Here is a 13,633-nt window from a genome sequence, read left to right as displayed (position 1 = left end):
GAGAGCGAGAGCGAGAGAGAGCGAGGTGGGAGACAGAGAGAGAGAGAGAGAGAGAGAGAGAGAGAGAGGTGGAGACAGAGAGATTCAGACAGAAGGAGAGAGAGACAGAGAGCAAGAGAGAGAGAGAGAGAGAGAGAGGTGGGAGACAGAGATTCAGACAGAAGGAGAGAGAGACAGAGAGAGAGAGAGAGAGAGAGAGCGAGGTGGGAGACAGAGATTCAAACAGAAGGAGAGAGAGACAGAGAGAGAGAGAGAGAGAGAGGTGGAGACAGAGAGACAGAGAGGTGGGAGACAGAGATTCAGACAGAAGGAGAGAGAGACAGAGAGCGAGAGATAAATAAAGGCACATACACACCGTTTGCAGAGTAATCTGTTGATGTCCCTGCTATCTGAGGAATTTCAGACACATCTAAGCGATACTTACATCTTTCATTGGCAGTATGAGTTGTATGACTCTGTCCTTGCCAGAGTACTGGCCCAGGAACTCATAGGAGTCCATACTCTTACTGTGGCGGGCCTCCATCAGCTTAGAGACGATCCCCTTCACCTCTTTCTCCTCAGCCACTGCACCAAACAGCTCGCTGTTGAAGATCTACAGGAGAGGAGTGGGACAATGGAGTGTGAAAGGAGAGCTGGCAATACATACATATATATATACACATGTGTGTGTGTGTGTACATATATATAGAGACAGAGAGATATATGTGTATATATATATATATATATATATATATATATATATATATATATATACACGTATATATATATAAACACACACACATATACATATATATATATATGTGTATATATATATATATATACACATATATACACACACACATATACATATATATATATATACATATATATGTATGTGTGTGTGTATGTGTATATATATATATATATATATATATATATATATATATATATATATATATACACACACACACATATACATATATATATATACATATATATGTGTGTGTGTATGTGTATATATATATATACACATATATATATATGTATGTGTGTGTGTATGTGTATATATATATATACACATATATATATATATGTATATGTGTGTGTGTATGTGTATATATATATATACATATATATAACGACATTTATTGGATATTTCAAACTTTTCGCCCCCCTTAAGTTAATACTTTGTAGCGCCACCTTTTGCTGCGATTACAGCGGTAAGTCGCTTGGGGTATGTCTCTATCAGTTTTGCACATCGAGAGACTGAAATTCTTTCCCATTCCTCCTTGCAAAACAGCTCGAGCTCAGTGAGGTTGGATGGAGAGCATTTGTGAACAGCAGTTTTCAGTTCTTTCCACAGATTCTCGATTGGATTCAGGTCTGGACTTTGACTTGGCCATTCTAACACCTGGATATGTTTATTTTTGAACCATTCCATTGTAGATTTTGCTTTATGTTTTGGATCATTGTCTTGTTGGAAGACAAATCTCCGTCCCAGTCTCAGGTCTTTTGCAGACTCCATCAGGTTTTCTTCCAGAATGGTCCTGTATTTGGCTCCATCCATCTTCCCATCAATTTTAACCATCTTCCCTGTCCCTGCTGAAGAAAAGCAGGCCCAAACCATGATGCTGCCACCACCATGTTTGACAGTGGGGATGGTGTGTTCAGGGTGATGAGCTGTGTTGCTTTTACGCCAAACATAACGTTTTGCATTGTTGCCAAAAAGTTCAATTTTGGTTTCATCTGACCAGAGCACCTTCTTCCACATGTTTGGTGTGTCTCCCAGGTGGCTTGTGGCAAACTTTAAACAACACTTTTTATGGATATCTTTAAGAAATGGCTTTCTTCTTGCCACTCTTCCATAAAGGCCAGATTTGTGCAATATACGACTGATTGTTGTCCTATGGACAGAGTCTCCCACCTCAGCTGTAGATCTCTGCAGTTCATCCAGAGTGATCATGGGCCTCTTGGCTGCATCTCTGATCAGTCTTTTCCTTGTATGAGCTGAAAGTTTAGAGGGACGGCCAGGTCTTGGTAGATTTGCAGTGGTCTGATACTTCTTCCATTTCAATATTATCGCTTGCACAGTGCTCCTTGGGATGTTTAAAGCTTGGGAAATCTTTTTGTATCCAAATCCGGCTTATCGGAAATATCCAATAAATGTCGTTCCACTTCATGATTGTGTCCCACTTGTTGTTGATTCTTCACAAAAAAATACAGTTTTATATCTTTATGTTTGAAGCCTGAAATGTGGCAAAAGGTCGCAAAGTTCAAGAGGGCCGAATACTTTCGCAAGGCACTGTATACACACACATGTATATATATATACACACACATGTATATACACACATGTGTATATATGTATATATACACACACATGTATATACACACACATGTGTATATATGTATATATATATACACACACATGTATATACACACATGTGTATATATGTATATATATATACACACACATGTATATACACACATGTGTGTATATATATATATATATATATATATATATATATATATATATACACACACACATGTATATATATATATATATACACACACACACACACACACATGTATATACACACACACATATATATACACATATATACACACACACACACACACATATATATATATACACACACATGTATATATGTATACACACACGTGTGTATATATATACACATGTGTGTGTGTGTATATATATATATACACACACACACACACACACACACGTGTATATATATATATATATATATATATATATATATATATATATATATATATATATATATATATATATATATATATATATATACATACACACACACACACACACACACACGTATATATACACATATATACATATACACACAAACCCGCATAAACATACAAACACACACACAAATGGACATGTATAGGTTAGAATAGTTACATCTATTAGCAGGCCCATGCAGTGGTCCAAGTCTCCAGGCTTCAGTATAGGGGCGAGGTGAGACAGAAGTTGGTACACCGTGAACGTCAACACATGGACCTGAGCGAGAGAGAGTCAGTGGATCAAAACAAAGCCATATCATTTAGAATAATTCACTTAATGATTGAATACATTTACACAGACAGAGTCTCAGTATCAAAAACATACACAGTCGGTAGTGTAAAACTATTTCAAAAAATGGATTACATTAGATTTTTTCCCTACCGATCTACACAACCATCTCCACATTTAGAAAGTGATTTTTTAAACGTTTTTTTTTAACTAACGTCTTAATTGCATATATGTTCACACCCCAGAGTTTATACTTTGTGGAAGCAGCTTCGGCAGGCAGTACAAGTGTAAATCATTAACTCGTAGGGGAACATATATCCGTTGTTTTTGTCAAACTTGCTTGTAAATTTGGTTGGAAATCATTTACGAACAGCAATGACCTTTTCTCTGACTTCCAAACCAATTTAAGTTAGAACTGAGACTGGATCACTCAACACCTACTGGAAGCCATTCTGGTGAGTCTTTGGCATAAAAATGTGTCTAATTATCCCACTGAAAAATAAAGCTATCCCCTTTATACTTTCCCTAGGCACTGTAACAGTAGTCTTGGAGTAGCCTCCCAAATAGCACCCTATTCCCTTTGTAGTGCCCTACTTTTGACCAGAGGTCATTTGGAACGCACACCTGGGCCTCGAACCCAAGGTCTGAGACGAGGGTTTGTGGTCCATCTGTATGAAAAGACAGAGAAACCTATTCAGCTGTAGTGTTCACCTGGTAGCCCTTAACCAGAATGGACTTCATCTCCTTCAGTAGGTACTGCAGGTATTTGACCCCCAGAGTCTCGACGATCTTAATCAGGGTGTTACGAGCCACGTCTCTGATCTCCTGGAAACGATTCCTCAGCAGCACACACATCTTCATCAGGATGCTGTCAACACACACAGTGTTTATTATATACTGCGCACACACACGCACACTCCCAGAGGCACGGACACACACTCGATACAGCCACATTTACAGGGCGTACCACATTTATGTTTACATTAACTGGGTGTACATACCCAGGCAGGTTGACGTCCATGACAGTCGAGGGCAGTGTCTGCATCAGTTTGACCATGGCGAAGGCTATAGGAACTCTGGCCACCTCCTCCTCCTTCACGTCCTTAGACTTTACCGCCTTGCACTCCTCATCTCGCTTCACCTACACACACACACAAAATGTCATCACTCTGCGACATTACTAAACATGCATTGGTGACACATTCCAAAAGATCCCAGACAGCGAGTGCAACTGGTGTGTGTTTGAGCGTGTGTGTACCTTGGCGGTCAGACACTTGTGTAGCCTGGGCAGGACAGCATTTTGAACAGTGGCATGGATAGAGGTGATCAGGGCCTCCAGCTCTGCTTTGCTCTGGGGTAATCCACTGGGAGCCGCAGGGGCTGTAGTGGAGGGGGTCGGCTTCCTCACCGGAACAGCTTTAGGCTCCGCTGTAGATTCTGTGGCGTTCGTTTCCATAGCAACACCCTCAACGGTCTCAGCGGCGCCCGTGTCCATAGTAACAACCGTGGCTGTTTCTATGGTGGTTGTTTTCGTGTCTGTTTCAGTTTCCATGGCTTCCTCAGTGTCACTCTCCTCTGATTCGACAGCTGCCACCTCTTCCTCATCAACTTCTTCATCAACGACGGTGCTCACAACTAAACAGAAAGAGGCAACATCGATCAATATACCACACGCTTGGGATGGAAATCATAATCTACTTCATTGGGACCTCTTGGTCACCGATGTCCAGTCTGTTCACTCACCGTCTTTGGCCCTGGTCTTAGCTGCCTCCATTTCTCTCTCCAGAGTGTCATGGTCAAAGTGGAACGCCTCTAGAACAGTCACCAACAGACTGTGGATGGACACAGGTATGAGACAACAGTACCAATGGAAAACAAAACATATATATCACCCTCTGATACACACAGACACCTACCTGACAGCCAGTTTCTGTTCAGCCTGTCCAGTCTGCAGTATGTGAACAAAGTGTTTAAGGTAGTAGAGATATTTAGACCAGGTCAGTCTCCTACACACTGCTCCTATCACCTCTACTGATGCTGTCGTCATACCCTCGTTCTGCAGGACAGAGAGAAACACACAGGTTACACACACAGGTTACACACACACACGTTACACACAGGTTACACACACAAACACACAGGTTACACACACAAACACACAGGTTACACACACAAACACACAGGTTACACACACAAACACACAGGTTACACACACAAACACACAGGTTACACACACACACACAGGTTACACACAGGTTACACACACACAGGTTACACACACACAGGTTACACACACAAACACACAGGTTACACACGCAAACACACAGGTTACACACGCAAACACACAGGTTACACACGCAAACACACAGGTTACACACGCAAACACACAGGTTACACACGCAAACACACAGGTTACACACGCAAACACACAGGTTACACACGCAAACACACAGGTTACACACACAAACACACAGGTTACACACACAAACACCAGAAAGAAGGATAACATTATTCAGTGTGTTGTGTAACTGACCTTGAGCATCTTCTCGTCGAAGAGGGCAGTCATGGCGTAGGGCATGATGTAGGTCTGGAGGGAACGTGATGACATCACAACCGTACCCTCCGTCAGCTGCTTGGCGAACTTCCTCAGAGCGCGACCTCTGCGGTGGATCTGAGAGACAAAACATTAAGCGCCGGGCTGAACACCACGCGTCCTGAAGAGCGTCGGCTGTATGGCTACAATCCAAGTTGCCCCGAAACCAGGCTAAACAGTGCATTTTCCCGGCACACACGTTCCGAAATCTATACTGTAACAGTGACTGAAGTCTTACCTGGATGTGCTTCATGTGCTCAAAGAAGTCAGACTCGGGGTCGTTGTAGTCGGTGAGCTGCACCAGATCTCTGAAGTCTCTACGGGTGGGGAAGGTCTTCACCAGACACGCCAGCACTGTGGTGTAGTCATGCTGCACACTCTGAGAACACAGGAGAGACACACTGGACCCAAGTTCTCATGTGTGTGTGTGTGGTGTGTGTGTGTGGTGTGTGTGTACTAACCTCAGTCTTGCTCCTCAGTCCTTTCCTGACAGCATCCAGTATGGTGTACTGTACTATCTCCTTGTAGTCCTCGTCTCCCCGACCCACTGCAGCCAGACGTGTAAGAACAGCAGACAGACACAAGGTGGCGTTGTCTGCCAGGGACATGTCTCCAATCTACAACACAGGAAGGAAGACGGTTAAATTTAATGAATGGACGAATTACATTGCTGTTAATATTCCTTTGAAGATTCAATTATTTCCACAATCATCAGAAAATGAAGAGCAAAAATCATCAAAAATCATCCAATTTCATGGTATCCAATGGTTTTAGTAGCTACTATCTTGTCTCACCGCTACATCTCCCATACAGGCTCGGGAGAGACGAAGGTTGAAGGTCATGCGTCCTCTGATACACAACCCAAACAGCCGCACTGCTTCTTAACACAGCGCGCATCCAACCCGGAAGCCAGCCGCACCAATGTGTCGGAGGAAACACCGTGCACTGCGCCCGGCCCGCCACAGGAGTCGCTGGTGCGCGATGAGACAAGGACATGCCTACCGGCCAACCCCTCCCTAACCCGGACGACGCTAGGCCAATTGTTCGTCGCCCCACGGTTACGACAGAGCCCGGGCGCGAACCCAGTCTCTGGTGGGAGGCCCACCACCCGGGAGGCCCACCACAGACATATGTTAAGCAATATGCGCCACAAATGGTTTGTCGAAAGCTACATACGGATACATTTATTGATTCATAAAGTGAACAGGACATCTAAAATAAGACGGGAGTGTTCCAAGATACGACCAATGTGCAATAGTCAAGAGACCGGACTGCAGCGTAAACCCCCCCCCCCATCTGTAGTGTCTGATCTGTCCCGTGTGTCTGCCGTGCATGTGTTGGGTCTCACCTCGAAGGAGGCAAAACAGTTGTGCATCATGGTGTAGATGAAGTTCATATCCAGCGTGTCCATGTCGTTGATCCTCCTGGTGGCCTCCTGGAAGGCTGTGAGACGCACGTCGAAGTACACCTCGTCCAGGTGACGACTGTCAAACGCATTCAACTGGAGGGAGAGAAAGGGCCGATGGTTATACATGGCTGTGTGTGTGATAAACATGGGTTGTTTTGTTCCTGTGTGTGTGTGTGTGTGGTTTTTTCGAGCCCTACCTTAGCAGCTGTATCTGTGATGTACTTCAGTCCCCTTTCCAGGTCTCCCAGAGTCTGTTGGGAGACAGTAACACAGGTAAACTTTCTGCGATTCACATCATACGGACCACTAGATATGAGTAACGGGGAGCACGTAAGGCCCGGCTTCAGCAGCTAAAGATGTGAAAATGAGTGAGCGCAACAGAACACACACATCTGGAGTCAGGCTACGGGGGCCTGAGGTCCTACCTGGAAGACAGAGGTTAGGGCCTGCCTGGGCAGCTTGTTGTGGAGGACGGAGAACAGTCTACTGATAGGCTTGAGGAAGGAGGCGGGATTAGAACACTGTCTTAGCAGGTTCTGGACTGTAGACAGGATATTAATCTCGGTCTCCTGAAACACAAGGGAAGGGAAATACATTTACATTCGAGTCATTCAGCAGACGCTCTTATCCAGACCTTACAGTCGTGAGTGCACACATTTTCGTACCGGTCCCCGGTGGGAATCGAGCCCGCGACCCTGGTGTTGCAAGCGCTGTGCTCTACCAACTGAGCTACACGGCAAATGCTCACGAGCGTAACACTACAACATATAACCTACCACGACGCAAGGAAATGACAGGACAGATCAATAATGAGTGGGAGCTCATGTAACACATACCATGGTATAACGTAACACAACCTGGCATGATGTTACCTTCGAACAATCCAATACAGCGCGAAGTCCTAGACAAACAAACCACAACACAGACACAACATCTCCCTAGAACAGTAACACGACGTTGTACCTGTGGGTTGCGGGCCTTCTGGAGGTATGGCAGCAGCAGGCGGATGAGCACTGAGCTCTGGTCCTTATCACTCACAAACCTGCTGAGCCTGGAGAGGAGAGAGAGATCATGACATTAGCCTGTGGAACCCGTAACTACCATCACCACCATACAACAACCTGAAACCCGAGAGGGAGAGCTGTGATAAGATCACAAAGAGCAGGGGCTAGAATACGCCATCTATGATCAGTTGGCGTTAGAGATTATTCGACTGTCTACAACAGGGCTCTCCAACCCTGTTCCTGGTGACCTGCAGTCCTGTAGGTTTTCGCTCCAAAGCACATCTGATTCTAATAATTAGGTGGTTGATAAGCCGAAGTCGGCTTAGTAAACAACTGGGGTTGGAGTGAAAGCCTACAGGATGGTACAGTAGCTCTCCGGGAACAGGGTTGGAGAGCCCTGGTCTACAATGATCACAAAGTCAGCACGTCGCCACAGCACAGTAGTCAACGCTTCATAAAGGACGCAGAAGAATGTGAGGGCTGAAGGACTTACTTTGAGAGGATGTTGAGCTCCTTGGCCACCTGGGATCTAAACTTCTTCTTCTTGAGTCTGACAGAGCTGCGTACGATGCCACTGAGGTACTGTAGCAGGGTGGAGATGTGGGGCAGGAGTAGCCTGGCACCCTGGGTCAGATGCTCTGAACAACACAAACAAACCATTCATTTCTGCACTTTTATCAATGGGCACGCTTTGTATTTGCTATTATTTACAAGGATTTCTTTTTTATTACAAATGTTAAAAACTTAGTATACAAACCATTTTGCATTTGCTTATACCTACTAGAGCCCATAGTTTTTCCATGTCACCAAACGAGGAAAAACTTCCTAGTCTGGTCCATCGTTATACTGTTCAGTATTTACTTTTATTAGTAGCATTTGCATATTATAGCAGTGGCCCTGTAAACATTGCATTTGCGTATTCTATATGTTGTCCATAGGCCTCACCCAAAGAGATGTGGTCTCCCTCTGGTGGCTGGGGGAATACACTGCCGTTGACGCTCAGCTCCGCCTCCTCACCCTCCGAAACCAGAAGGTCCTTCGTGGTCACCAAGGACTCGGCGATGTCCATCACCATGGCAACGGTCTGGGTGGAGACATTCTTGGCGGAGAGCAGGGCGAACACGTTGAGGAGGACGTCACACTCCGGGTGACCAGACTTCTGCTTGGCCAGGAGGGGGAAGTACCTGAGAGAGGAGGAGAGGAAAGAAGGTGGCCACTTTCAGGCGGGTTGAATCTGTCACCTACCACTGGGTCATGGCAAATTCCTCCTAGTTCCACACTGGAAACTGGATTGTTGCCAGAAACATTCTCCCATTAACATACTGATCTCATTGTGAAAAGGACTTGGCCTTAGTGCAGCTGAAGTCTCAACACAAAGACCGTTTGATAAGCTTACCTGGCATTCTTGCTCCAGACTTGGATGAGTTTGAGGAGGGGGGTGGGGGAGTAGGGGCTCTCTGTTGGCAGACGGCAGACCTGGGGCCAGACGATAGCCTGGAAGACGGCATCGAGCTCATCTGGGGTGAAGCTGTACGAGTCAAAGCCATCAAAGAAGTCCTGGATCCTCAGGACCCCCAGGCGCCTCAGGTTCTTCAGAGGAGCAATACAGCCGGCCTTTAACTGGGCAGAGAGAGAGAAAAAAACATTGAGGAGTTTTTAAAACCTGTTCATCTATTTTTTGCCTTTCAGCTGCAAAGAGTAGAGAAAAAAAAACAAGAGGCGACAAAACAACTTTAAGGAGTTACTGACTTGTCCTAAAAAGCCATGTTTGTGTGCAGTACCATACATGAACATCAACATGCTTTATACATGCTCACACCTGCAACTGCCAGGGCAGGCCTCTCCGAGCCTCCTGTTCTAGTATAGGTCTCAGAGGGCGAGCTGCGGCATACTGCCACAATGGCTACACTGCAGCTCCTGCCCAAGACCAGAGCTACCGACTTGAAACTTTTACTAAACGTTTTTCTCAAGAGACATCAAATCTGATTTGATTTTGTCACATGCGCCCGGATACAACAGGTGTAGACCTTACAGTGAAATGCTTACTTACAAGCCCTTAACCAACAATGCAGTTTAAAGAAATATAAGTAACAAATAATTCAAGAGCAGCAGTAAAATAACAATAGCAAGGCTTTATACAGGGGGTACCGGTACAGAGTCAATGTGGAGGCTATATACAGGGGGTACCGGTACAGAGTCAATGTGGAGGCTATATACAGGGGGTACCGGTACAGAGTCAATGTGGAGGCTATATACAGGGGGTACCGGTACAGAGTCAATGTGGAGGCTATATACAGGGGGTACTGGTACAGAGTCAATGTGGAGGCTATATACAGGGGGTACCGGTACAGAGTCAATGTGGAGGCTTTATACAGGGGGTACCGGTACAGAGTCAATGTGGAGGCTATATACAGGGGGTACCGGTACAGAGTCAATGTGGAGGCTATATACAGGGGGTACCGGTACAGAGTCAATGTGGAGGCTATATACAGGGGGTACCGGTACAGAGTCAATGTGGAGGCTATATACAGGGGGTACCTGTACAGAGTCAGTGTGGAGGCTATATACAGGGGGTACCGGTACAGAGTCAGTGTGGAGGCTATATACAGGGGGTACCGGTACAGAGTCAGTGTGGAGGCTATATACAGGGGGTACCTGTACAGAGTCAGTGTGGAGGCTATATACAGGGGGTACCGGTACAGAGTCAATGTGGAGGCTATATACAGGGGGTACCGGTACAGAGTCAGTGTGGAGGCTATATACAGGGGGTACCTGTACAGAGTCAGTGTGGAGGCTATATACAGGGGGTACCGGTACAGAGTCAGTGTGGAGGCTATATACAGGGGGTACCGGTACAGAGTCAGTGTGGAGGCTATATACAGGGGGTACCGGTACAGAGTCAATGTGGAGGCTATATACAGGGGGTACCTGTACAGAGTCAGTGTGGAGGCTATATACAGGGGGTACCGGTACAGAGTCAGTGTGGAGGCTATATACAGGGGGTACCGGTACAGAGTCAGTGTGGAGGCTATATACAGGGGGTACCTGTACAGAGTCAGTGTGGAGGCTATATACAGGGGGTACCGGTACAGAGTCAATGTGGAGGCTATATACAGGGGGTACCGGTACAGAGTCAGTGTGGAGGCTATATACAGGGGGTACCGGTACAGAGTCAATGTGGAGGCTATATACAGGGGGTACCGGTACAGAGTCAGTGTGGAGGCTATATACAGGGGGTACCGGTACAGAGTCAATGTGGAGGCTATATACAGGGGGTACCGGTACAGAGTCAGTGTGGAGGCTATATACAGGGGGTACCGGTACAGAGTCAATGTGGAGGCTATATACAGGGGGTACCGGTACAGAGTCAGTGTGGAGGCTATATACAGGGGGTACCGGTACAGAGTCAATGTGGAGGCTATATACAGGGGGTACCGGTACAGAGTCAATGTGGAGGCTATATACAGGGGGTACCGGTACAGAGTCAATGTGGAGGCTATATACAGGGGGTACCGGTACAGAGTCAATGTGGAGGCTATATACAGGGGGTACCAGTACAGAGTCAGTGTGGAGGCTATATACAGGGGGTACCAGTACAGAGTCAATGTGCAGGGGCACTGGTTAGTCAAGGTAATATGTACATGTAGGTAGAGTTAAAGTTACTATGCATAGAACCCATTAGCTTATTATCAAGCTTCTCTGAGTAGGAGTGCTGATCTAGGATCAGGTTGCCCCCTGTCCAAATAATAATTTTAATCGTGATCTAAAAAGGCAAAACTGATCGTAAATCAGCACTCCTACTCATCCAGCAGCCTCTAGTTACATTTATTTTTAATTTGACCTTTATTTAACTAGGCAAGTCAGTTAAGAACAAATTCTTATTTTCAGTGGTAGCCTAGGAACAGTGGGTTAACTGCCTGTTCAGGGGCAGAACCTTGTCAGCTAGGGGATTTGAACTTTCAACCTTTCGGTTACTAGTCCAACGCTCTAACCATTAGACAACCCTGCCGCCCCTGGTCTGTCCCCTGGTCCAACAGAGAACATACAGTAGGTTTCTGTGTAAATACCTGTTCTCTCTGGTTGAGGATGGTGGAGACAGAGGCGGTGACACACAGTAGGATCTGCAGCACCCTGGGCAGGTGTGTGCTGATGAGGTGGCCCAGTTTACTGATGACTGTGTTAACTATGTTCAGCAGGCTGTGCTGCCGACCCAGAGGAAGGACGGCAGAGAAGTCCGTCTCGGATATCGCTTTGTCTACTGCAGCTAGACACAGACCTGGAGAGAGGGAGGGGAGAAAAAAATGGAGAGAGAAAGAAGAAGAGTTCTAAGTGTTCGAATGTCACACACTTTTAAAACAAACACGTCCACACACACACACACACACACACAACTAGGCTAAAGCTACAACATAACGGCCGAATAGACCGATGAGACAGAGGGCAACAGAGCCATTCACTGAGGAATAAGACGAGAAACACTCCGCTCCCATACAGGTTGTATATCACATGACGGAGGGCGCCCTACCCTGTCCGTGGTGGCAGACGGGCTCCAGCAGGAGGTCAATGAATATGCCCAGCTCCTCAGACTGGCATCCTGCCAGGAACCTCAGCACGGTGGAGGAACGCTGCATGGCACCAGACTTGCTCTGGAACTTACTGCCAGTCTTACTGCGCATCCGCCCAAACAGAACCCTACAGAGGTTAGGTTAGAGGAGAGGGGGTTATATTGGAGTAGTAAAGGTGACATATAAATAGGCCACAAGTTTAAGTTCACTTGAAGACACAGACGAGTAATAACAAACAAGAGTAATCGCACACACACACACACACACACACACACACACACACCTCATAAGCAGTGGGATAAGCTGAGCCCTGTGCGAGGCGTCCACCACGGCCTGCTCCTCTGAGATGTTGAAGTGAACGATCTCATCCTTGAAGTGTTTGTCATCCAGCAGCCTCTCCAGATTCTCCCTGAACACAACAGTCACGTCAAAGACATTCAATAGGCTTTGGGTCCAGAAGCACAAGACGTTTCAGATACACAAAAAGACATTTCATTACTATATCACAGCAAACACAGAAAGACCGTGTATCAAATGGCCTGCCACCAGATACTGAATCAAGATATATTAGCAAATCCACAAGCCTATCGGCCTGTACAGCTTCAAAGAGGTACCAGACCAATGTTGTTGACAGGGTCTACACAGGGTCTCTAGGCTGATTCTGTGAACTCTGTCAGTGGTACACTATGGGAAATGAAATAACAGAACTCCTATTTCCTTCCATCATTCTGCTCTCAGTGATGTTAGATGGGAAACGGTTAGTAAATGGATAGTTTAATAAGGGAAGTGAAGAGAGGAACTCCCATCAGATCTGTGGTTCTGGGTGAAGGTTAACATTCCTGCTCAGTGGAACCTGAGAGGGCCAGTGATGTCTCTGATCTCCATCAGCACTGGTAACAATGACTCCCATTGAGGGACCGGGAGTCCATAACAGTTATTACAGTATCCCTTTACTCTTACTCCGATCACCTGAACAAAAAATATGTTAAATGGTGATTTTGGAAAGTAGGTTTTACGCCTGGC

General features: G+C 45.8%; 1 protein-coding gene across 1 annotated transcript in view; it reads right to left on the bottom strand.

Moving 5' to 3' along the window:
- utp20 (UTP20 small subunit processome component) overlaps positions 1–13,633 on the bottom strand; it is a 28,678-nt gene that overhangs the window by 6,890 nt on the left and 8,155 nt on the right. The window contains exons 22-41 of the mRNA XM_020491055.2: positions 12,894–13,019; positions 12,571–12,737; positions 12,113–12,321; positions 9,442–9,665; positions 8,991–9,229; positions 8,539–8,683; positions 8,005–8,092; positions 7,467–7,610; positions 7,239–7,292; positions 6,982–7,134; positions 6,095–6,250; positions 5,872–6,012; positions 5,574–5,711; positions 4,957–5,096; positions 4,784–4,872; positions 4,299–4,675; positions 4,042–4,181; positions 3,752–3,908; positions 2,930–3,028; positions 425–592 (exon numbers count right to left, since the gene is read on the bottom strand). Coding sequence (XP_020346644.2) covers positions 425–592; positions 2,930–3,028; positions 3,752–3,908; positions 4,042–4,181; positions 4,299–4,675; positions 4,784–4,872; positions 4,957–5,096; positions 5,574–5,711; positions 5,872–6,012; positions 6,095–6,250; positions 6,982–7,134; positions 7,239–7,292; positions 7,467–7,610; positions 8,005–8,092; positions 8,539–8,683; positions 8,991–9,229; positions 9,442–9,665; positions 12,113–12,321; positions 12,571–12,737; positions 12,894–13,019 — 3,154 coding nt within the window. The remainder of the gene's footprint in view (positions 1–424; positions 593–2,929; positions 3,029–3,751; positions 3,909–4,041; positions 4,182–4,298; positions 4,676–4,783; positions 4,873–4,956; positions 5,097–5,573; positions 5,712–5,871; positions 6,013–6,094; positions 6,251–6,981; positions 7,135–7,238; positions 7,293–7,466; positions 7,611–8,004; positions 8,093–8,538; positions 8,684–8,990; positions 9,230–9,441; positions 9,666–12,112; positions 12,322–12,570; positions 12,738–12,893; positions 13,020–13,633) is intronic.

This window comes from Oncorhynchus kisutch, linkage group LG9 (assembly GCF_002021735.2).
Source record: "Oncorhynchus kisutch isolate 150728-3 linkage group LG9, Okis_V2, whole genome shotgun sequence".
NCBI lineage: Eukaryota > Metazoa > Chordata > Actinopteri > Salmoniformes > Salmonidae > Oncorhynchus > Oncorhynchus kisutch.
This window is presented reverse-complemented; position numbering and strand designations above follow the sequence as displayed.